The 24,865-nt window shown below is 44.2% G+C and overlaps 1 protein-coding gene across 1 annotated transcript in view; it reads right to left on the minus strand.

The window, feature by feature from the left end:
* MTHFD1L (methylenetetrahydrofolate dehydrogenase (NADP+ dependent) 1 like) overlaps positions 1-24,865 on the minus strand; it is a 311,373-nt gene that overhangs the window by 176,076 nt on the left and 110,432 nt on the right. Inside the window, exons 14-16 of the mRNA XM_075339530.1 lie at positions 16,986-17,093; positions 15,519-15,593; positions 8,013-8,115 (exon numbers count right to left, since the gene is read on the minus strand). Coding sequence (XP_075195645.1) covers positions 8,013-8,115; positions 15,519-15,593; positions 16,986-17,093 — 286 coding nt within the window. The remainder of the gene's footprint in view (positions 1-8,012; positions 8,116-15,518; positions 15,594-16,985; positions 17,094-24,865) is intronic.

Raw genomic sequence — 24,865 nt, forward strand, 5'->3', positions numbered from 1 at the left:
AGTCCTCAGACAGTTCTTTGGTCTTCTTTCTTTTCTCCATGCTCAATGTGGTACACACAAGGACACAGGACAGAGGTTGAGTCAACTTTAATACATGTCAACTGGCTGCAAGTATGATTTAGTTATTGCCAACACCTGTTAGGTGCCACAGGTAAGTTACAGGGGCTGTTAATTACACAAGTTCGAGAGAAGCATCACATGATTTTTAAACAGTGACAATACTTTTGTCCACCCCTTTTTATGATTAGTGTGGAATTACATCCAATTTGGCTTTATGACAATTTTTTTTTCTTTTCATTGAAGACAAATTAAATGAAGATAATAATACCAAAGAATTTGTGATTGCAATCATTTTCAGGAAGAAACTAAGTATTATCTGACAGAATTGCAGGGGTGCCAATACTTTTGGCCAGCACTGTAAAAATTTTTATATAATATATATATATATATACACACATATACACACACATATATATATATATATATATATATATACATATATATATATATATATATATATATATATATATATATATATATATATATATACACATATACAGCCAACATTCTGCAGCGGTTAGCATACTTCAACACTGTCCCCTATCAGTATGTCTTTGGAGTGTGGGAGGACCCAGTGGAAAACCAGGCAAACACAGGGAGAACATACAAAGCCCTTGCAGATGTGGTCCTTGGTGGGATTTAACATTTAAAGAAGTTGTCCAGTTACCAAAACTGATTTTTTTTTTTTCTGATAAATCTTGCTAATATGTGCCCCTCAACACATTTATTATGTTTTTTCAGCAAAATTACCTTTTATTGTGCACTAGCAGCACACGTTCATTGCTGGCTCCAGCTCTGATGGGGTTAATCTCTCCTCTGACTTCCTGTGTTCAGTTCCTACAAGTCCCAGAATTCTTTGTGGCTCTAGGGCGGTGTCTAGCTTATCTAACACACCCATTGTGTCTAATACACCCACTCTGCTCCCACCCAAACCCTCCTCCCTGCCTCTTCCCAGTGGATGCACCGAGATCAATCACACAGAGACAGCAGCAGCTCTACACAGCCAGGGGAAGAAAGTGTGTGTGCGCGTATATACAGTGTGTGTGTGTATATACAGTGTGTGTGTGTGAGTGTGTATGTGTGTGTGTATGTCATACTCACCTGTCTGCAGGGTCCCGGTGCCATGCCTGCTTCCAGCCCCTGTCTCGGTACCGCCGCTCTGGCTGTGTGCAGTCTCCCCGGGGCACACACGAAGCTTGCAGGACCTGGCGGTGGATCACCTGATGCAGTCACCTGACGCATCAGCTGATCGATTCTGGTGGTGTCGCCGGCTTTTTCGTGCCCGGCCGGCTATCAGCTGATCCTGCCGTCAGGAGACTTCATCAGCTGATTACCGGCCGCTCCTGCAGTGATGGGCCAGGATCAGACTCCGCTGCAGGAGCTACCGGTAATCAGCACAGACGTGAGTATTTATTTATTTTTTTTTTTTTTTTTTGCACTGATGCTTCAGCTGATTGTATAATCGGCTTTTATACAATCAGCTGATGTATGATGTGATTCACGTAGTTTAACCTGACACATCATCTGATCGCTTTGCCTTCCAGCAAACCGATCAGATGATATTGGATCCTGATTGGACGGCGCGGGACCCTAACCCAGGATTACTGCGAAGGGGGGGTTCTTTATTTCAATAAAGATGGAGTCACTAATTGTGTTGTGTTTTATTTCTAATAAAAATATTTTTCTGTGTGTTGTGGTTTTTTTTTTTATCATTACTAGAAATTCATGGTGGCCATGTCTAATATTGGCGTGACACCATGAATTTCGGGCTTAGGGCTAGCTGATAATATACAGCTAGCCCTAACTCCATTATTACCCAGCTATCCACCCGGAATCAGGGCAGCTGGAAGAGTTGGATACAGCGCCAGAAGATGGCGCTTCTATGAAAGCGCCATTTTCCGGGGTGGCTGCGGACTGCAATTCGCAGTGGGGGTGCCCAGAAAGCTTGGGCACCCTTCACTGTGGATTCCAATCCGCAGCTGCCTAGTTGTACCCGGCTGGACACTAAAATTAGGCGAAGCTTACGTCATTTTTTTTTAAAATTATTTCATGAAATTCATGAAATAATTAAAAAAAAAGGGCTTCTCTATATTATTGGTTCCCAGCCGGGTACAAATAGGCAGCTGGGGGTTGGGGGCAGCCCGTACCTGCCTGCTGTACCCAGCTAGCATACAAAAATATGGCGAAGCCCATGTCATTTTTTTTTTCTTTTTGGGTAAAAAACTGCATACAGTCCCTGGATGGAGGATGCTGAGCCTTGTAGTTCTGCAGCTGCTGTCTGCTCTCCTGCATACACTAGTGAATGGAGGATGCTGAGCCTTGTAGTTCTGCAGATGCTGTCTGCTCTCCTGCATACAATGAACATTTTGAATAAGGAAATGACATCAGACCTTTTTTATTTTTTTCATCAACAATCTTTAATGGCATTGTGCACTGATTAAAAACGCAGTGAGCAAAAACGCAGCAAAAAAAGGCACCAAATCGCGGCAAAAACGTGACATGCAGCACCGCAGGTGACAGAGCAGAGCAAGTTGGTGACATGCTCTGCTCTGACACAGTGTGCTGCATGTCACTGTATCCACTCTGGGACTTGTTGTGCAGGTGACCGGATGATACATGTCACTAACTTGCTCCACTCTGTGACTTCTGCTGCATTGTTCCAACTGTATACACTCTCACCTGAACAAGTCTCAGAGTGGGGCAGTTAGTGACATGTATCATCCGGTCACCTGCACAACAAGTCCCAGAGTGGTGAAAGATAGTGACATGCAGCACACTATGTGTCAGAGCAGAGCATGTCACTGTCTCCACTCTGGGACTTGTTGTGCAGGTGACCGGATGATACATGTCACTAACTGCCCAACTCTGTGATTTCTGCTGCATAGTACCAACTGTATACACTCTCACCTGCACAACAAGTCCCATAGTGGAGACAGTTAGTGACATGTAGCATCCGGTCACCTGCACAACAAGTGCCAGAGTGGAGAAAGATAGTGACATGCAGCACACTATGTGTCAGAGCAGAGCATGTCACTGTCTCCACTCCGCTGACCTCACAGCCCGTACACGCTGCGATGGATGCAGGGGGACACAGAACAAGTAATCGGCCGACACTGGAGTCATCTGGTTACTTGGGATGAATTGAGCAGTAAAATGCTCTGGTGCTCGATGGGTGAAGCCCATGCCGATTTTTTTAAAAAAAAAATCATTAAAAATAAAAAAACAAAAAAAATCACATTGTTTGTGGGCTCCCGCTGCATTTTCTATTGCTAAGGGTAACCAAAGCAGCTACTGGCTGCTAGCCCCCGCTGCTTGGTGTTACTTTCACTGGCAATAGAAATGCAGGGAAGCATTTTTTTTTTTTTTATAAAGGTTTTTCCCTGAAAACGTTTTTAAGAAAATGACGTGTTCTTCGCCATATTTTTGTATGCTAGCCAGGTACAGCAGGCAGCTACGGGCTGCCCCCAACCCCCAGCTGCCTAGTTGTACCCGGCTGGAAACCAAAAATATAGAGAAGCCCTTTTTTTTCAGGAATTTCATGAAATAATTAAAAAAAAAAAAAATGATGTGGGCTTCACCAAATTTTTGAGTCCAGCCAGGTACAACTAGGCAGCTGGGGATTGGAATCCACAGTGCAGGGTGCCCAAACTTTCTGGGCCCCCCACTGCGAATTGCAGTCCACAGCTGCCCCAGAAAATGGCGCTTTCATAGAAGCGCCATCTTCAGGCGCTGTATCCAACTCTTCCAGTGGCCCTGGTGGCAGGTGGCACGCTGGGTAATAAGGGGTTAATACCAGCTATGTTTTACCAGCTGGTATAAAGCCCGAGATTCTTAATGTCAGGCCAAGTTTAACCTGGGCATTAAGAATCTCCAACAAAGGGTTTAAAAAAAAAAAAAAAAAAAAAAGACATCACACAGAGAAAAATACTTTATTAGAAATAAATACACAGACACAGTAGGGACTCCATGTTTATTACTCCCTCTCACCCCTCCACGATGGAGAGATTTCTGTACTGACCATGCCAGGAGAGAGCGAGGAAAAGAGAGCGAGCGGGGGGGGGGGAGAAGAGAGCGAGCGGGGGAGAATAGAGAGAGGGGGAGGAGAATAGAGAGAGGGGGAGGAGAATAGAGAGAGGGGGGGGAGAAGAGAGAGAGGGGGGAGAGAAGAGAGAGAGGGGGGGAGAGAAGAGAGAGAGGGGGGGAGAGAAGAGAGAGAGGGGGGGAGAGAAGAGAGAGAGGGGGGGAGAGAAGAGAGAGAGGGGGGGAGAGAAGAGAGAGAGGGGGGGGAGAAGAGAGAGAGGGGGGGGAGAAGAGAGAGGGGGGAGAAGAGAGAGAGGGGGGAGAAGAGAGAGAGGGGGGAGAAGAGAGAGAGGGGGGAGAAGAGAGAGAGGGGGGAGAAGAGAGAGAGGGGGGAGAAGAGAGAGAGGGGGGAGAAGAGAGAGAGGGGGGAGAAAGAGAGGGGGGAGAAAGAGAGGGGGGAGAAGAGAGAGAGGGGGGAGAAGAGAGAGAGGGGGGAGAAGAGAGAGAGGGGGGAGAAGAGAGAGGGGGAGAAGAGAGGGGGGAGAAGAGAGAGAGGGGGGAGAAGAGGGGAGAAGAGAGCGAGGGGGGGAGAAGAGAGAGAGGGGAGAGAGAGCGAGGGGGGGAGAGAAGAGAGCGAGGGGGGAGAGAAGAGAGCGAACGGGGGGGAGAAGAGAGCGAACGGGGGGGAGAAGAGAGCGAACGGGGGGGAGAAGAGAGCGAACGGGGGGGAGAAGAGAGAGAGAGGGGGGGGAGAAGAGAGAGAGAGGGGGGAGAGAGAGAGAGAGGGGGGGAGAAGAGAGAGAGGGGGGGAGAAGAGGGGGGAGAAGAGAGGGGGGAGAAGAGAGGGGGGAGAAGAGAGAGGGGGGGAGAAGAGAGAGAGGGGGGAGAAGAGAGAGAGGGGGGAGAAGAGAGAGGGGGGGAGAAGAGAGAGGGGGAGAGAGAGGGAGAGAGAGGGGGGAGAGAAGAGAGGAGGGGGAGAAGAGAGAGAGGGGGGAGAAGAGAGAGAGGGGGGAGAAGAGAGAGAGGGGGGAGAAGAGAGAGAGGGGGGAGAAGAGAGAGGGGAGAAGAGAGAGAGGGGGGAGAAGAGAGAGAGGGGGGAGAAGAGAGAGAGAGGGGAGGAGAGAGAGAGGGGGGGAGAAGAGAGAGAGAGGGGGAGAAGAGAGAGAGCGAGGGGGGGAGAGAAGAGAGAGAGGGGGGAGAGAAGAGAGAGAGGGGGGAGAGAAGAGAGAGAGGGGGGGAGAGAGAGGGGAGGGGGAGAGAGAGGGAGGGGGGGAGAGAGAGGGGGAGGGAGAGAGAGGGAGGGGGGGGAGAAGAGAGAGAGGGGGGAGAAGAGAGTGGGGAAAGAAGAGGGGGGGCAGAGGTGCTCTGTCACCAACTGTCTCCACTCTGTGACTTGTGGTGCAGGTGACAGAGTGCAGACAGTTGGTCCCATGCAGCAGGACAGATGGCAGAGCACAGCGATGACATGCCTGTCAGTGTCTTGCTGCTGGGAGGAGCACGCGATCACACTGCCCGACACCGGCCGCTCTCCTGACATCGCAGCAGAGCGGGCGGGTGGACAGTGTGATCACATACTTACATGCAGGGGGGGATTCAGCTGAAGACCCCCCCCCCCCTGCACTGCACACTGGCGCCCCGTGCCTCACCATCTGCAGGACGCCGGCTCCACACAGACGTCCTCCGGATCCTCCCCTCGATGCTGAGCTGTGACGTGCGGTAGTCACCGCCCACAGCCCTGTCACTCAATCTGAGTGGCGCCGGCATCCTGTGACTTACCCGTCTTGTTTGAGAGCCCGGAAATGCCGGGACGTCAGAGGATGCCGGCGGCCACAGCTCCAGGGGGTCATGTGACAGGCACTGAGCGTGCAGCATAGCGCCGCTCAGTGCCAGAAATGGAAATACAAGCCAATGGAGAAAATACCTAGAATTGTAAGTAGAACTTCGACAGAAAATAAAAAAAATGGGTGAACCACCCTTTAACTTTGTGGATGTAACGTGAAACAAAAATTTAGAAAAGTTCATGGGGTATGAATACTTTTTCTAAGACACTGTATGTACATACATACACACCTGTGAACTGCATGTTTAAGAGCACATGGAATAAAGGCATAAATACACAGTATTCCAAATTATTATACAAATTGAATTTAAGCGTCAAAGATCTTATTTTTTTGTTTTTCAATTAAACTCATTGATGTTACTGTTTCTTGGGGCTCTTTGATCATTGAAATCAATCTCAGCCACCTGTGAGAGTTAGTTTGCCAATTGAACCCAATTAGAGGGAAACCACCTAAGGCCGTCTTTACACGAAGGGTATTTCATGAGGTTTTTTATACCTCAGAATTTGTAAGTGAAAAAACCAAGACTGGGACAATCAGAGGAAAAGTATAATAGTAACACGGGCACCACTTCTGTATTTTTTACCCAATTCAAATACTGAGGTTAAAAAAAACCACCAAATACTCAATGTGTGCACGTGACTTTAGTATGTTTCCCATTATTAAACAGGGCATAGGTTTTAAGTAATATGGGAAAGAAAAAGGACCTGCTGCTGAAATGCGTCAAATTGTGCAATGACTTGGACAGGGTATGAAAACAAGCTTTTTCACAAAAACGTAACCTTGATCATTGTTCTGTGAAGATATTTTCAGCTGATACATAGCACAGATGGGTTTGTGCATATAAAAGCATTATGAGGAAGGTTTCTGCCAGACAAATTCATTGGATTAAAAAAAGCAGCTACAAAAGTAACATTAAAAAGCAGCAAACAGGTAATTGAAGCTGCTGGTACCTCTGGAATACCACAAATCTCAACGTTTAGGATCCTTCAGTGGCTTGAAGTTGTGCAAAATGCCACTATTCGGCCACCTCTAAACAGTGCTTACTATCAAACTGATGCTGTTGGCCCTGACATACAAGATGACTAATTTTAAAACATTTCTTTACGGATGAGTGCCACTCAAACTTGGATGGTCCAGATGGATGGAGAAGTGATGTTTGGTGGATGACGACGATATTCTAAGACTGCGACTTCAGTAAGGAGGTGTTTTGGACTAAAGGGGAGAGAGCTGGCAGGTCGTTTAGTGTTACTGAAGGTGTGAAGATAACCTCAGCAAAGTATATAGGATTTCTGATTGAATGCTTTCATGGTACAAGAAAAAAAGAAAAAAAAGAAAAAAACAAACTGTGCCACCGGTATCAAATCATCTTCAGGCATGAGAATACACTATCTCATGCAGCACAAATTCCCAAGTCATTGGCTGCTATGGCCATAACATGAGAGAAACTCACAATGTGGCCATTACCCTCCTCTGACCTTAACCCTGAGAGAACCTTTGGAGTTCCTCAAGCAAAAGATCTATGAGGGTGAAAGGCAATTCACATCAAATCAGCAGCTCTGGGAGACAATTTTGACACCCTGTAAAAAATTCAAGCAGAAGCTGTCCAAAAACTCACAAGTCCAATGGATGAAAGAATTGTTAAGGTGAATATCCAAGGGGTCCTAACTTGTAACTGGGCCTTTTCAGACGTTTTTGATTTTTTAGAAAAGCAGATTTCAGTAAACGTGACCTCTTAATGCTGCAGATTCAACAAAATGATCATTTTCAGTTCTTTACAAAATAAAATGTTTGGAAACCGCTGTGTATATCAATTTGGAGCAGTGGATTTTGCATTTTTTAGTTTTGAAAAAAATGAATGCATGAATGAATGAGATCATCATTGGGAGCTTTGTCAACAAAAATTTTATTTATACTCTAAAGGTTGATGATTTGATTATTCCGACTCACTTGCATTGACCATTTAGGAGAAATCAGAGAAAAATAGTATTTTTATTATTTGGAACTCAGTATGTATGTATGTATGTATGTATGTATGTATGTATGTATGTATGTATGTATACCGGGCTTTATATTATCCATTTAATGCTTTACCTCTCTGCCAGGTTATAGTAGAAGGGTCAATGTCCAGACGCACAAATCTACTGATCTCTTCTGGGGTGAACAATCCGGGGTCGGTCTTCTCAATACCTATTCTCTGTTTAGAGAATAAAAAATGTTATACCAACAATAATGCATTATCATTATGAATCAATTCTGTTAGTAAAATTACATTTTTGCTTTCTGGCATTGTGCACTTATTTGTAAATGGCGAGTGTTAAAATTATGATTAATACACTATGATGAAAACAGATCAGTATTTTTTTTACTAGCTGTTGGCTTTCCCAAGACGAGAGAGACAGTTACATAGACATACACGTTGCCATGCTCGGGCAGGAGAGCCGCCGGCCAGTCTGAGCATCGCGTTTAGGTCCTCAGCCGTGTGTGTCTTTCTCAACTCTGCATATCATGCCTTAGATGCTACCCACTGCACGCTGGACTTTAGGTTTGAATATTTTATTCATTCTCCCTCCATGTTCAGGATTTTTTGATCACACCTTAATTAGTCAGATGCATTTTTTTCAATGAACGTTTCAAACTACTCATTGCATTTGCAGTATCTTCTCTCTATTTTTTTCGTTTGGTGGTGGTGGTGGAATGTTTCAGAGAAGAAAAGGATACTTATTCTTCAGTGTGTTCTATCCCCCAAAACTGAAAGAGGGGTGGGGAAAACATAACGCACATACGTGAAAAACGGAAATCAAAATGAGGCTTCGCTTGCACTTTTGCACCTCATTTCACTGTGGATGGTCAGTACAGTATGTCACATATATGGATACCTGCAGAGTCACGGGCAGATATTGTCCAATTGTGCTATTTAATAGAAAAGGACATTTCATGATGCCTGTAAAACGCTTATATGACACGGCATGTAACTGACATGTCTCCACTCGCCTCCCGGTGTAGATATCAGGGCTGTGGAGTCGGTAAGCCAAACCTTCGACTCCGACTCCGACTCCTCAAATTCTCTTGCACCGACTCCGACTCCGGCTCCGACTCCGACTCCGGCTCCGACTCCGGCTCCTACATATATTGCTTATAGTTAGGTGAAAAATTTATTGTAGTACATGAATATGTGTATGTGAACATCAGACATTTAATAATTTTTATGATACAATAATCAAGATATTTGGATAGAACATAAAATATATTTATTGGAATACAACTTTAGAACACAAAAAACTGTAATAAATTGTAAATATGTAATACACTATGTAATATACAGTAGATTACATATATATCTTATGTGTGTATATACACTGTATATATATATATATATATATATATATATATATATATATATATATATTTTACATATTTACAATTTATTAGTTTTTTGTGTTCTAAAGTTGTATTCCAATAAATATTTTATGTTCTATCCAAATATCTTGATTATTGTATCATAAAAACAATTAAATGTCTGATGTTCACATTGTACTACAATAAATTTTTCACTTAAATATAAGCATTATACTAAATGTTATTATTTAGTAAAATATTCAGCACATTCTGCATTGCACTCCTGTCCCCAATTTATTATATATTTTAGGAGTCGGAGTCGGTGCATTTTATACCGACTCCGACTCCGACTCCACCAAAATGAGCTCCGACTCCGACTCCGACTCCACGACTCCGACTCCGACTCCACAGCCCTGGTAGATATTAGCTGAGCCGAAAGCTGTAACTTTATGCAAATTGTCACTTCCCAGAGTTCTTTTTTTTTTTTTCAAAAATGTCAGTAATCAGAAAACAGAAAAAAATAACAATTACCAGATTTTGTCTTCTGGTCTCCTGATTTACTAATAAGTGATCAATGTTCCATTTGAGTGGAATTACTTTATATATGTTCACATCATATTTTAACACTTTATTTATTTTTTTTAAGCAGATCCACTAACAAAAATAGTTACAAGAATGAACCTATTAATTTCTACGGCAAAACAAACTTGCTGTTTTTATGTTCAAGCTTTTAAACATCTTTTTTAAACATTTTAGGCTTTCAAAGATGCCAAGTGTTTAAAAACTAGTGACATGTCCACGCCTCCGAGGCACGCCCGCCCCTCCGAGGCACGCCCGCCCCTCCGAGGCACGCCCGCCCCTCCGAGGCACGCCCGCCCCTCCGAGGCACGCCCACCCTCCGAGGCACGCCCGCCCCTCCATCATGTTCCACTATAAAGACATCACTTTACAATAAAAGTCAATGCAACAGGCGAAAAAAAAAAGACACCTGGTAGGAGCTTGAGCATTTTTTTTAGCACTTAAAATGGAGGAAAAAAAAATCCTAGCATTTTCTTCATTGCTAAATGAATTTAATAAAATGTCCGTTAAGAGGGAACCTGTCACGTCCCTTATGCTCTCCAAGCCAGCAACATTCACGTTTGCACGTCAAAATCCCCTTCCTAACTAGCCCTGTGTAACATTCTCTGTGTAAAAAAAGCATTTATTACCTCAGTTTTTCGCATGCAAATTAGGGTTTTGACTAGTCGAAGGTGCTTCGTTTCCCCTGACTAGTGGACCCTCTTTCCAGGTTATCATGCCCCTGTGGGTGTGAGGCCTTGATTTCCATGAGTCAGCATCATGGCAGCTCCTGGAAATCTTGCGCATGCGTTTTGCTTATTTCAGCAGTGCGCCTCAGAAACCAGGTGTATGCGTCCAGGCTTCAGACAGGAGCACTGCGTATCACTGGGAGAACAGCTTCTGCACTTCTAATCATGCACAGTGTGCCTCAGAAACTAAGTTTATGAGTCCCGGCTTTAGAGAGGCTGACTGCGTATGATCTGAAGTGAAAAAGCTGTTCTTCCAATCATGCACAGTGCTCCTGTCAGAGGCGCACTGACGCTGCGGAAATAAGTCGAGCGCATGCGCAACAATTTCCAGGAGCTGCGATGACACCAGCTGGTGGATATCATGTTATGTCCACAGGGGCATGATAACATGGAAAGAGTGTCAACTAGTCTGGGGAAAATGCCCCATAGACTAGTCAACGGCCTAATTTGCATCTTTAGAGAATGTATACAGGGCTGGTTAGGAAGGGAATTTTGACATTGAAATGTGAATGCTGCTGGCTTGGAAGGCATAATGGACCTGACAGGTTCTCTTTAAGCATTAGTAAAAGATGATCTCTCCCACCCCACCCCTTCTTCGTCCCCAAAAAAAAGGTGAAAAAAGTACCCAGACATCAAAAACTGGTTTACAACACTCAAGATGAAGCAGCGATTTTTGAAGCACCTTGTGCTTGAAAAATATGGATGTTTTTTGACCGCAGGAAAGACACCGTGTGAAAATCTCCTTGAATGAGTCATTAAAGCCGCACTGCAGACACTTCTCGTGCATCGGAGAACTGGAAACTAATCCGGATTTCTTTTGCGCCATAGTTTTTAGGGTTAAATGCAGATCTAAAAGGTTAACACAAAATATGTAGCTCTAATCCAACAAAGAAGCTGATTAAGGTACAGGAAGAGTAAAACTCTTGTGTATTTGTAGAATTCCCAAATCTCAGAGTTCACTAGGTAAGATCAACAAATCTGCGCACAGTTCACTGCGAGCGGGAGAAGGGCTGACATCCCGCACACATGGAGGCAGTTTTGGACTGCACCAGCACTATTTTTGCTAAGGATTAGAAAGTGTGGTACTTCAGAAAGAAAGCATCAACTTCCAGCCTGGCCATGATTAATATTTCTCTCCCTAGAAAATTCTTCCTAATGTATTGTGACCCTCCTTATTTAATGCACTCCATATGGAAAAACACGGACTCTTAAAATATTAGACATCCATAAATCAAAGTCCAGCAATGCCATTATTTAAAAGGACATATGGTTCAGATAAGAAAAAAAATAAACCAAGCGGGAATTGAAGGCGACTTCCTGGAAGATTCTGGAAAAGCCTGTGTATTGTGGGCAGAATTCATGTTCCCAAACTACACTAATAAACTCATAACAGTAGTACAAATAGCGCTAACAATTGGGATCGCAAACGCCTAGGTTATAAATAAAAAATAAAATAAAACAAAAAGAGCAAACGAAGAATAAAGTTTCTCTTCCCATGCATTTTACGGTGTCTGATCCCACAATATATAGCTTCAACAGACGTCCGCCACCTCAATAGATACAAAGTGGCACCAGCCACCCATATTGATGGGACTTACAGCAAGCAGACACACAAGAGGGGACAGAAAAAAAAAAACATGAGCAAACACCGAGCGGGAACGTCCAGTTAACTTCTGAGCTCTTTGAAAAGGAATTTAATCGGCAGGTATTTGTTACTAACTTTGAGGGCAAAATAATGTAAGGGCAGAGATCCTGATTCCAGTGATGGGCCTCTTACTGGGCTGCTTAGTATAGTTTTGATATAATCACTATTTTATCAGCACGAGCTCATCACTAGAGGACTAGTAAACCTTCTGCCATGCAGTCCTCCATATTTATGACTTGAATATAACCCCGCCACAACTACTGATTAGCAACATTCTGCTTATGCATAGTGAACACAGCTGCCAATCAGTGGTGAAGGCGGGGTTAAGCACAACTCCGCATTCAGAGAACTGGTATGTCCGCAGCAGATAAAACTGGGATTGTTTCAAAACTACAGCAAGCAGTCTAGTAAGTGGTACATAGTTGAAATCAACTTTATTTTTTTTTACTTTATTGTTTAATTTCCCGAATGTCCGATCTGGATCAATACCTGGAATTCCTTGAGAATTTCGACCTGGGCCTGGCACTCGGGGGTCAGACTTTCCAGTCCAGTCTGCCCATCAATATTTTTCACAAAAAAACACATCAAATCAGAATTGCCAAAAACGCAGCATCATTAGGCTCTGTGCCCACGAGAAAATGTACCTGCGGAATTTTCTGCAGGTTCACGCAGCAACTCCCTGGAATCCGCAGCTATCCGTTGTTGCGGAATTTCTGCGGAATTGTTGCGGTAAACCTACGTAAACAGTTCGGCTTTCGTGCGGAAATGCGGCGGAAGTCCCGGCCTCTATCTCCATAGTGAAAAGGCAGGAATTCCGCAGATAATGCCACATGAATAATTGCCATGCAGTTTTGTGCGGCTGCGGGAAATCCGCATTTTCCGCAGCTGCAAAAACTGCAGCATTGATACAGCACTCCCTAAATCCCATAGGATAACATGGGGAGTGTCTGTACTTGTGTAAACCTGCGGATTTATCTGGAAAATCTAGAAAATCCGCAGGTTTTCCACGGCAAAATCCACAGGTATTTTCTCCCGTGGGCACATAGCCTTACAAGTGTTTTTTTTTTACATTTTCAGGCTCTCTGGGACAGGGGGAAGTTTTTGGTGGGTTTTTTTTGTGACAAGACTGCAGTGTGCGCATGTAGCCTTATGCACGGGCCATAATGTTGTAAATTCCTGAGTATGAATACAGATTCCCCAAACATAGTAGGAAATGCAGCTCTGGAGCACAAATTTCAGCCCTATTAAGTTTAACCTGTTCAGATTAGGCAGAGAACATTGATGAGGACATTCAGTTCTTACTTGGGTCCCTTCCCAGCTAATGCAGACATGAAATCTAGGAAATCTGGCCGCGCGCTGGCATCTTACATTTGTGAGATCACGCTCAGGTCTGGGTCTACTCCCTTAAGTAGCCGCCAGTTTGTTAAATGACCGATACAATCCATTGGTAAAACTATTATTAAAGAAAAAGATATGTAAACAAGATCATAGGATAAAAGTGACATTCAAAATACACTGGAGAGGAGCGTTAACATCTACAATATACATTTCCAGCAAACATTTGTCCCAAAGAAATGTGAGGTCATTGTCGGGGATAATTCAAACCAGATCACAAAACAATTTGCTCTCCGAGTCCCTGGTTGAATCCTTCTGCCATTTCGGCATGTAACACACCCAGGTCTCATTTTATTACCCAGAATCCCATATGAGCTCATACATTATCAACTGCGCTGCTGCCGCCTAGTGGCCTTATATAGTAATTTTTTTTTTTTTTTTTTTTTTTTGGCATTTCAGCAAGTTGTATATTCTTTACTAAATTATCAATTCCTCTTCTGTAGCCATAAAATGTTAAAAAAAAATAAATAAAAAAAAAACGGCCCTAATAATTTTACTGTAGAAACGTTTGTCCAAAAGTAACTGATTGTCATGGAAAGGAAAAGGTTCAAGCTCTTCTCCCACCATGATATCCGTTCTAAAATGTCCTTTTACAGCCAAGTTTCAAGAACTTACGAAGGGATTACCAGAAAAAAAACATAAATTCTTTGGCAAATGTGGAAGAAAAAAAAATGTAAAAATATTATATGCTAATTTTCAAGCTTTCAGGGATGGCCAAATTTCACCCACTAATATGGTCCCAGACGTTCCCTGGTGCTTCTGTATGCCATACGGCCTCATTACAACCATAGATGACAATGTTTCCACTTCACCTCCAGGAGCGCCAGTGAGGTATTATGAAGGGGGCCATCTTCCTCCCATATTAGCAAAGCCAGCCCCCTTCACTGTTGCAGTTGAAGCCAAAGCAGAAAAGTGATATTTTCTCAATATAAACTTTGTGAAAATGGTGTCCTCAAACAAGAATATAACTGCGCTATTTTACAGCGGTACAATAATGTGATGAAGACACTAGTGAAGGCTATCAAAATTGTTTCAATCCTCAAAGGGGTATCACATCTCCAAGATCTTATAGTATGTATAATAATATTAGCAAATACCTCTAATTAAAGATGTAGTATAGTTTTCCTGATTCACTATGTCACTTACCTCATGTTCAGGGCATTGCAGCACCTTAGCTATTCATGGTTATCACCTCTAGCAACTAAATGTGGCTATATGCGTGGTTGTAACCATGGATACCCAAGGTCCTGCAATGCCCTGCACATGGGGTAAGCAACCTAGTGAATCAGAAGAACTATACTACATTTCTAATTGGAGGTATTTGCTAATATTATTACTATTACATCTACTACATATTGGGATAGGATCTTGGAGACGGGAATAACCCTTTAAATATCAAACACTAGTGCACAAGTTGCAAGCTCAGTTTTTCAGTGGACAAAGTCAGGATAATGGTTACGCAGACAATGTCTTCATAAGGTGATGTACCTATTTGGGACACTTATGGCCTATTTACCTCCAGAATGAGAACCAGGGGCCGCTTCAAGAAATACTGAGATAGTTGAGCGTGCATGGAGCATAAATCATTTCTATGGGAGATCCAAAACGTATAATCTTTTATTGGATTGGCAGGACTCTCTCAAAAAAAGGGTTGGAGAGAACCTCTAATGAGGTCTACGGGAAATTCCGAAACTTGTGTACATATGTACCAGATACGGAAACGGCAAACCTCTGTTTAACTGTTTAGGAAACACTTCATAGACATCAAGTAAGATTACACTGCATACCTGCTTGTTTTCAAATCAGTGTCAAAAACAGATGATACAAAAGTAAACCGTATATAATGGTGTTTGTATCCAAAGCCATAGGTCTTGGGATGACCATTTAACAGTGACAAAGTATAATAAAACTTACCCTTAGCCGAGCAATCTGGATTGGAGAAAACTTCCTTACTCCATTAATGGAAGGAACAAGACGGTTATATAAAGCCTGAAAGACAATACTTTGTGATTAACAACTACTTCATGTCGGACAAACATTGGGTAAAGGCAAAATTAAATGAATTTCAAGAATTCAAATGTCGCTTATCAGAATGGGTCTACAATTCAAGGGCAATGTGCAGGTAAGGGCTGGTTCACACTAAGCGACAGCGACAACGAGGTCGCTGTTACGTCACCATTTTCTGTGACGTAACAGCGACCTTGTAAGTCGCTGTTATGATCGCTGCTTAGCTGTCAAACACAGCAGCCGAGGCAGCGATCATAACCGCGAGAGCAGGGAGCCGCGCACACTGCTTAGCGCTGGCTCCTTGCTCTCCTAGCTACAGTACACATCGGGTTAATTAACCCGATGTGTACTGCAGCTACATGTGCAGAGAGCAGGGAGCCGCGCACACTGCTTAGCGCTGGCTCCTTGCTCTCCTAGCTACAGTACACATCGGGTTAATTACCTGATGTGTACTGCAGCTACATGTGCAGAGAGCCGGAGCCGGCTGCACAGGCAGCGTGAGAGCGGCGGAGGCTGGTAACTAAGGTAAATATCGGGTAACCACCTTGGTTACCCGATGTTTACCCTGGTTACAGCTTACCACAGCTCCCAGATGCCGGCACCTGCTCCCTGCTCGCTTCATTTCGTCGCTCTCTCGCTGTCACACACAGCGATCTGTGTGTCACAGCTTGAGAGCGCCTTTGAAGAAAACGAACCAGGGCTGTGTGTAACGAGCAGCGATCTCGCAGCAGGGGCCAGATCGCTGCTCAGTGTCACAAACAGCGAGATCGCTAATGAGGTCACTGCTGCGTCACCAAAACCGTGCCGTAGCAGCGATTTCGGTAGCGATCTCGCTATGTGTGAAGCACCCCTAATGCTAACATGGACAATGAGACCATAGAATGAATCAGTTGAGTTCTGCGCAAGGACAGAAGCAAAAGTAGTGCAAACAATGTGTAAACAATACAGAACAGAAAACTACAACCCTCACAAGTCAAAAAAATTCCAATGATTTAATTTAAAAAAAAAAAAAAAAAAAAAAAAGTAGCAGGGAGGCATGTGAAACATTGGAGAGTATGGACAACAGCATTGTCACGGTAGGTAAGCGCGTCTTCCTGGTCATCGAAGACCAGCACTTACCTAGTACAAAACAGCTGTAAATAGTATACTTTATCTCTGTAGATTTTAATATAAACCATACTGTGTTTTATAATTAAAAAAAAAAAAAAAAAAAAAACAGAAAAAAAACAACACGCACACACACACACACACAACCCATACCAAAACACACCCCAAAAGGCAAAGTTATGACAAATAAACCACTTGAATCTTGGCTGGGCCCCAGTGAATATGTAAACAGCTGGAAAGTCACATTTCTCAATACGTCATTCTCACCTTATCTGACTGGGTGTTCTCATGCAGAATCCTCGCATCTATGGCCGCCGCCAACAAATTATTGGCTGCTGTGATCGCATGGATGTCACCGGTTAAGTGCAAGTTAAACTGCAATAAAAACAAAAAAAAGACAGGAATTGTACAAAAAAGAAAAAAAAATATATGATGAAATCGGTTCATTTGTGCTCATACACATTTTTCCCTTTCATTATGCAAAACTGTTTCATGTGATCTCTAGTCTGTCGTCCAGACAAATGTGTGCTACTGTATGGATAGCCCAGACTATTACATCCCACCTGGCAGCACACGGACATCTCCCCTCATCACCATGCTCCGCTTGCTCATTACTCTGCGTTATTACTCTCACTATTCGTTATTACTCTCACTATTCGTCACTCGTTATTACCCTTACTACTTGCTATTGCTCATTACTCTCCGTTAAGAATATCTTCAGCTGAATCGCTTTATACAAGAGACCAGTGATAGTCAATTATAATATTCCCCTGAATTACATTGATATACATCTAGATTTTTTGTGGCTCTTAAGAGATGCAACTTCATACTGATCTCACTACATCCTGCTTAGAAGCGCTGAAAGGAAGAAACGTATCACAAGCAGGAGGCACGGGTGAGCAACGGAAATTGCAGCATATAGGATAACAATCAAATAATGCTGGAAAGATAGAAAGTGCACATAGGGTCTTATCCACTTAATATAGCGAAATGTCTGGGAGAGGCTTACCTTTAATTGGTTGTAAGTGTCACAACCAACTGTGTAGGCACAGAACGGCTGCAGCAGACCCACATGGAATGCAAATGTAGCTCAAAACAGAAAGGGTTACTGTATTTTTCGCTTTATAAGACGCACTTTTCCTCACAAAAATTTGGGAGGAAAATGGGGGGTGCGTCTTATATAGCGGTACCTGGGGGGTCCTGTCTGAGGCTGCATGCAAGCGGCCGGGTACCTGTGCTTGCGTGCGGTGGCAGCCGGGTACCCGTGGCTGTGTGCGGGCGGCAGCCGGGTGCTGTGTGCGGGCGGAAGTCGGGTGCCCGTGCGGCCGGCAGCCAGCTGCCGCCCTCACACAGGCACCCGGCTGCTGCCCGCACACAGCACCCGGCTGCCGCCCGCACACAGCCACGGGTACCCGGCTGCCACCGCACGCAAGCACAGGTACCCGGCCGCTTGCACGCAGGGTGGGAGGGCAGCCTGCTGGCTGCCACTCTGTGCGTGCGGGGCGGGCGGCTGTGAAGCAAGTTACCAGTTGTCCGCGGTCCCACTTTCAAATGATGGCGCCGGTGGAGCTCTTGGATGAGAGCTCCATCTGCGCACGCGCTGCTCCGGGAGTCAGCGCGTGCGCAGATGTAGCCCTTGGATGAGAGCTCCATCTGCGCATGCGTCGCTCCGGGCGCCATTACTTGAAACGGGACCACGGACACACTGGGAAAACACCGCATCCGTCTGCTCCACCACTGAGCAGTCGCCGCCACTACCACCACTGAGCAGTCGCTGCCGCTGCCACCACTGAGCCGGGACTGCGGACACTCACTACACCGGCCTGCTGCACGGCTCACCCGCCGCAGCTGCTGCTGCCGCCACCACGGACCCCAAGGCTCCTGCCACCACGGACGCCACCGCGCCTGCAACCACGGACGCCACGGCACCTGCAACCACGGACCCCGCTGCCATTGACCCGCCGTGCCTCCTGTGACCCCGCTTCACCACCACTGCTGCCCCCCTCCGGTAAGAGAACACCGGAGTATAAGATGGACCCCATTTTTCTTTTTTTTACCCTTTTTTATGTCTAAATTTGGGGTGTGTCTTATAAAGCGAAAAATACGGTAACTTCTCCTGCATTGCCGTAAGGATGATGAAGGGGTCCAGATAGAGATGAATAATGATTTTATTATCTACGTGTTTCAAAGCCCACCGGCTACTTCTGCAGTACAAATAACATTCAATATGATTTGTCTAGGATTTGTGCTGAAGAAGTAGCCGGTGGGCTTTGAAACACGTAGACAAAAAAATCATTATACATCTCTATCCGGACTCTTTCATTATCCTTACGGCAGCACAGGAGAAGTTAACCCTTTCTGTTTTGAGCTACACTAGCATATAGGATACACAGACTGCATTTCTCGATCACTTGCTACACTCAAAATGAGTGTGATAAGACTCCATTCCATTTACAAAACCAGAGAGGTCAGTCCATCGACTCTCAGACATTTACAGACTCTCTACACTCATCACTGTCCCCTATCTCCTCACTTTACTGTCCTAATCTGGCTGTAAACCACTACAATGACACACTCAGAAGTACCCTAGATCAAGTAGCGCCCCTCACCTTTAGAAAGGCCAAATAGAGTAAAACAGCCCTGGTTCACATCACAAACTCGATCTCTCCAGCAATGCTCTAGGAGTGCCGAACGCCTTTGGAGGAAAACCTACACACCAGAAAACTTCATCCACTACAAATTCATGTTAAGAACCTACAACTCTGCCCTTCACCTCGCCAAACAGACCTACTTCACCACCTTGACCTCCTCACTATACAACAATCCAAAAAAGCTCTGACACCTTTCACTCCCTCCTCAGTCCCAAATCACAGACCCCTATCACAGACCTTCATGCTGATGATCTGGCCTCGTATTTCACAGAGAAAATAGAAAATATCCGGCAAGAGATCAGCTCCCAGTCACTAAGCGTCGCGATTCCCATCCCCCCACATCCCGTCCGGATCACTCTCCACATGTGACCCAGTCACAGACGAAGTCTCCAGGCTCCTATCCCCTCTTCTCGTCCTACTACTTGCCCTACTGATCCCTTTCCCTCAAACCTACTCCAGTCTCTCTCTCCAGTCATCACTACTCACCTAACTAAAATCTTCAATCTCTCGCTCTCTTCTGGTATTTTCCCCTCCTCCCTTAAACACTCTATCATTACTCCATTATTAAAAAAACCTACTCTTGACCCATCTTGCACAAACCGCTACAGACGAGTCTCCAATCTTCCCTTCATTTCCAAACTCTTGGAGCGCCTAGTCTATTCCCGCCTCACCCGCTACCTTTCCTCTCACTCTCTTCTAGGTCCTTTACAGTCTGGCTTCCGCCCCCTACATTCAACAGAAACTGCCCTCGTCAAAGTGACCAATGACCTAATGACAGCAAAACGTCATGGTGACCACTCTGCTTATCCTTCTTAATCACTCTGCAGCCTTCGACACCGTTGACCACCATCTCCTTCTCTCTATGCTCCATTCAATCGGCCTAAAGGACATTGTGCTCTCCTGGTTCTCTTCCTATCTTTCTGGCCTCTCTTTCAGCATATCATTTGCTGGCTCCACATCCTCTCCTCTTCCTCTCACAGTTGGGGTACCTCATGGTTCAGTCCTCGGCCCTCTTCTTCTCTCCCTCTACACTGCCCCAATTGGACAGCCCATCAGTAGATTTGGCTTCCAATACCATATTTATGCTGATGACACACAACTATACACTTCATCCCGTGACCTCACCCACACTGTACTACAGAACACCAGTGTGTGCCTGACTGCAGTTTGCAACATCACGTCTGCTCTCTATCTGAAACTTAACCTTTCCAAAACTGAACTACTTCTATTCCCTCCATCTTCTAACCTCCCTAAACCAAAACATCTCCCTCTCTGTGTGTGGCACCATGATAACTCCTAGGCAGCAGGCTCGCTGTCTGGGTGTTATACTTGACACCGATCTGCCCTTCACCTCCTATATACAATCTCTTGCCCACTTCTGTCGCTTGCACCTCAAGAACATCTCTAGAATCTGTCCTTTTCTCACAATGGAAATGACAAAAACCCTCACCGTGGCCCTGATACACCCCCGCCTCGACTACTGTAACACTCTATTAATTGGTCTCCCCCTAACTAAACTCTCTCATTTACAGTCCATCCTTAATGCTGCAGCCAGGGTCACCTATCTGGCTAACCGCTACTCGGATGCCTCTGCTCTCTGCCAATCATTACACTGGCTGCCCATATATCACAGGAACCAATTCAAACTGCTTGTTCTCACCCACAAAGCTCTCCACAGTGCAGCAGCCCCCTACATCACCACCCTCCTCTCTTATCACCGTACCCGTTCCCTTCGCTCTGCAAATGACTTTCGACTAACATCCACACTAATCCGAACCTCCCACTCCCAGATCCAAGACTTCTCCCGAGCTGCACCAATCCTCGGGAACACTCTACCCCAAGAAGCTAGGACGAATCACAACTTACTCAGCTTCAGACGCTCCCTAAAGACGCATCTTTTTAGGGCGGCCTATCACACTCCCTAGCCGAATTAAATTCACATAGTCCCTCCACGCCTTCTCAGAACATAACCCCACGTCAAACTCCATGGCACCCAAATGCATCTCAAGGTTCTGGTCCAGGCAGCCATTATCTATCCCCCATTTCCTTGAGATGGGTGGATTGTCATTGTAAATAAGCACTTGTACCTTGTCCCCCTCATCTCATTGTAGATTGTAAGCGAGCAGGGTTGTCTTTTTTTTTCATACTCAAATTATTATATTTTCAATAACTTATTTGTTTGTATATGAACCTCCTGAATTGTAAAGTGCTGCTGCGGAATATGTTGGCGCTATAGAAATAAAGATTTATTATATTATTATTATTAGTAGTATTATTAAAGTGTTTGATATTAAAAAAAATATATATATTATTTGGGAAGGAGTATTTTGAATTGTAATCCTACTGGTACTTGTTCCCGGCAAAGCTGACTGGCTTGAAAGCAGCTGCCCTAATAGCATGCCTAAGGCCTTGTGCGCACTAGAAAATGGAATTTTCTTAAAAAAATTCCGCAGGCTCTGAAAGATTTCCGCATCCGCAAGAAAAAAAACGCAAAAAACGCATGCATGCGTTTTGTTGCGGTTTGGGTGCTGTTTTTCCCGTAGGTTAGTACATGTATTTTAATGCATTCAATGCAATAAAGCACATTGAAAAAAATAAAAAAATGTCCTTCTGATATAGATAAATAGATGGATAATGGATAGATAAATAGATAGAAGGATAGATAGATAGATAGATAATGGATAGATAGAGGGATAGATGATCAATAGATAGAGGACAGATCAATCAATCAATAAATAGAGTCTCTGTGAGGACACACTGCAGTTTTCGCGAGCGGTAATGTGTTCACATTACCGACAGTGAGAAATGACCTGTGGTTACCCCTGCAGTCTCGTTACGAGGCTGCATTAAGTACTGTGTGTCAGACGCGGCTGGATGCAAGCGTCGTGGGACCTGTGTGGATTACGCCGCAGCTGTGTGTTGGGAGGGGTTAATAAAGTGGTGAAAGACGGGCTTTTTTGCTATTTTATTTAAAATGAAAGGATTTTTTGGGGTGTGTGTGTTTATTCACTTTACTTACAGGTTAATCATGTAAGCTGTCTCATAGACGCTGCCATGATTAAGCCAGGACTTAGTGGCAGCAATGCGCTGCCATTAACTCGTTATTACCTTGATTGCCACCGCATCACGACAATCTGGAAGAGCCGGGGACACATCCATTATGCGACAGTACCGGGCAGCTGCGGGCTGATATTCTTGGCTGCGGGGTGGGGGGGGGCATTAACCATGGCCCTTGCCCTCCCCAGCCTGAGAGTACCGGGCCGCCGCTGTGTGTTTACCTCAACTTGACGGTAAAAATAAGGCGGAGCCCACGGTTTTTTTTTTTGTTTTGTTTTTTTATTTGTAATATGTATTTTTGATTTCTATGTGTATTCTATATGTCTGTGTGTGAGTGTGATATGTGTGTGTTTACTCTCGGCTCCGCTTCCTCTTCCTATAATAATGACATCACTTCCCTGCAAAATGAAGGGCAATGAACACTGTGTCCCGAAAAACGCAAAATAACGCAGGAATAACACAGGAAAACGCAATGAAACGCACATAATTTACTACCTGTGTTATTCCCTGCAGGATTTCACGATTACATTGCAGTCAATGGAGTGAAATCCCGCAGCTACCTGCGGAAAAGAAGTGACATGCAATTCTTTTTGCTGCGGGAATGCCGCAGCAAAACCTGTAGCTGTCAAAATCCGTCTAGTGCGCACAGCATTTTTTTTTCCCCATAGGTTTTAATGGTGAATCACTGCAGAAAGGTTAGGAACATTTTCTGCAGCAAAACATGCAGCAAATCCGCGGTAAAGTCTGCCAAGTGCGCACAGGGCCTAACCATGATCTTTCCAAATATATTTCTGCTGGAAGATAGTTGTTTTTCTTTTACCCCTAAAGGGTTGACCTATTGGTCAATTATATTATATTGATGCCTTTTGTCTAATGTGTTCTAAACAGATCCTTTATTACTTTTCCACATGTTCTATCCTGTGATATTCATACTCTCATGGGTAACTAACATCCCTATTGATAATCCACTCTTTGCATCTGCTACTCATCTTCTTCCTCCAACCTACTTCTGGACATTAAATGCTCACTAACGGAATGAAGATGGGAATACACTGGACCAGGTCCCCACCCTGCTCCATGAATAATTTCACTAACACCCCTCCCTCCGTCTGTCACCACCCACCTAATATTTAGCTGCCCCCCTTCTGGAATCTTTCCTCTCTCATTCAAACATGCAGTCATAACCCCATTATTAAAACCATCCCTCAATCAGAACTGTGCTGCTAACTACAGCCCTGTCTAGAGATGATGGGGAGATTAAACTCCAGGATCGCTTGGTCCAATCCTGCATAATCTATTATCTCCCAGATAACTCCTCTGGACTGTTTACAATTTGGTTTCCACTCTCTAAACTCTACTGAAAACTGTGAAGATTAAAGTGTAAACATCATTTTAATTTTTATTTAATAAATCAATAGTGCACATGAAAATAAGTAAGATTGTAATATATCTTATAAGACAAATTAACTTCTTTCTCTGCCAGAACTGATCAATCATTATCAACATTCTCAATTCTTAGGTAAAATCTGTTAGTGAAGAATTTCCCATGACTGAGATAGGAGATGACAGATTGAGATTGAGAATGTTGATAATGGCTGATCAATTCTGGCAGAGAAAGAAGCAGATTTGTCTGATAAGACATATTACTAAGATGCTTATTTTCATGTGTACTACTGATTTATTAAAAAAAAAATTCAAACAGTTATGCTTTAAGCCCTCATATATGTAATAGTAACCACACTCCAGTTTTTACACGTGACTACTATATATATATATATATATATATATATATATATCTCCCCTCGCTATTCCCCAGCCTCGCCACTCTGCCAATCCCTTCACTGGCTTCCCATCGCCCAATGACTCCAGTTCAAAACATTAACCATGCCATACAAAGCCATCCACAACCTGTCTCCTCCTTACATCTGTGACCTAGTCTCCCGGTACCTACCTGCACGCAATCTCAGATCCTCACAAGATCTCCTTCTCTACTCCTCTCTTATCTCCTCTTCCCACAATCGCGTACAAGATTTCTCCCGTGCCCCCCCCATACTCTGGAATGCTCTACCTCAGCACATCAGACTCTCCCCTACCATGGAAAGCTTCGAGAGGAACCTCAAGACCCACCTCTTCCAACAAGCCTACAACCTACAATAACCCTCAGTCCAGCACATCACTACGCAACCAGCTCTGTCCTCACCTATTGTACCATCACCCATTCCCTGTAGACTGTGAGCCCTCATGGGCAGGGTCCTCTCTCTTCCTATACCAGTCTGTTTCGTACTGTTAATGATTGTTGTACGTATACCCTCTTTCACTTGTAAAGCGCCATGGAATAAATGGCGCTATAATAATAAATAAATAATAATATAATAATAATAATAATAATAATAATAATACACACAGAACTTCTAAAGATAACCTCGACATAAGATAACA

The sequence above is a fragment of the Anomaloglossus baeobatrachus genome, chromosome 3 (genome assembly GCF_048569485.1).
Source record: "Anomaloglossus baeobatrachus isolate aAnoBae1 chromosome 3, aAnoBae1.hap1, whole genome shotgun sequence".
Lineage (NCBI taxonomy): Eukaryota > Metazoa > Chordata > Amphibia > Anura > Aromobatidae > Anomaloglossus > Anomaloglossus baeobatrachus.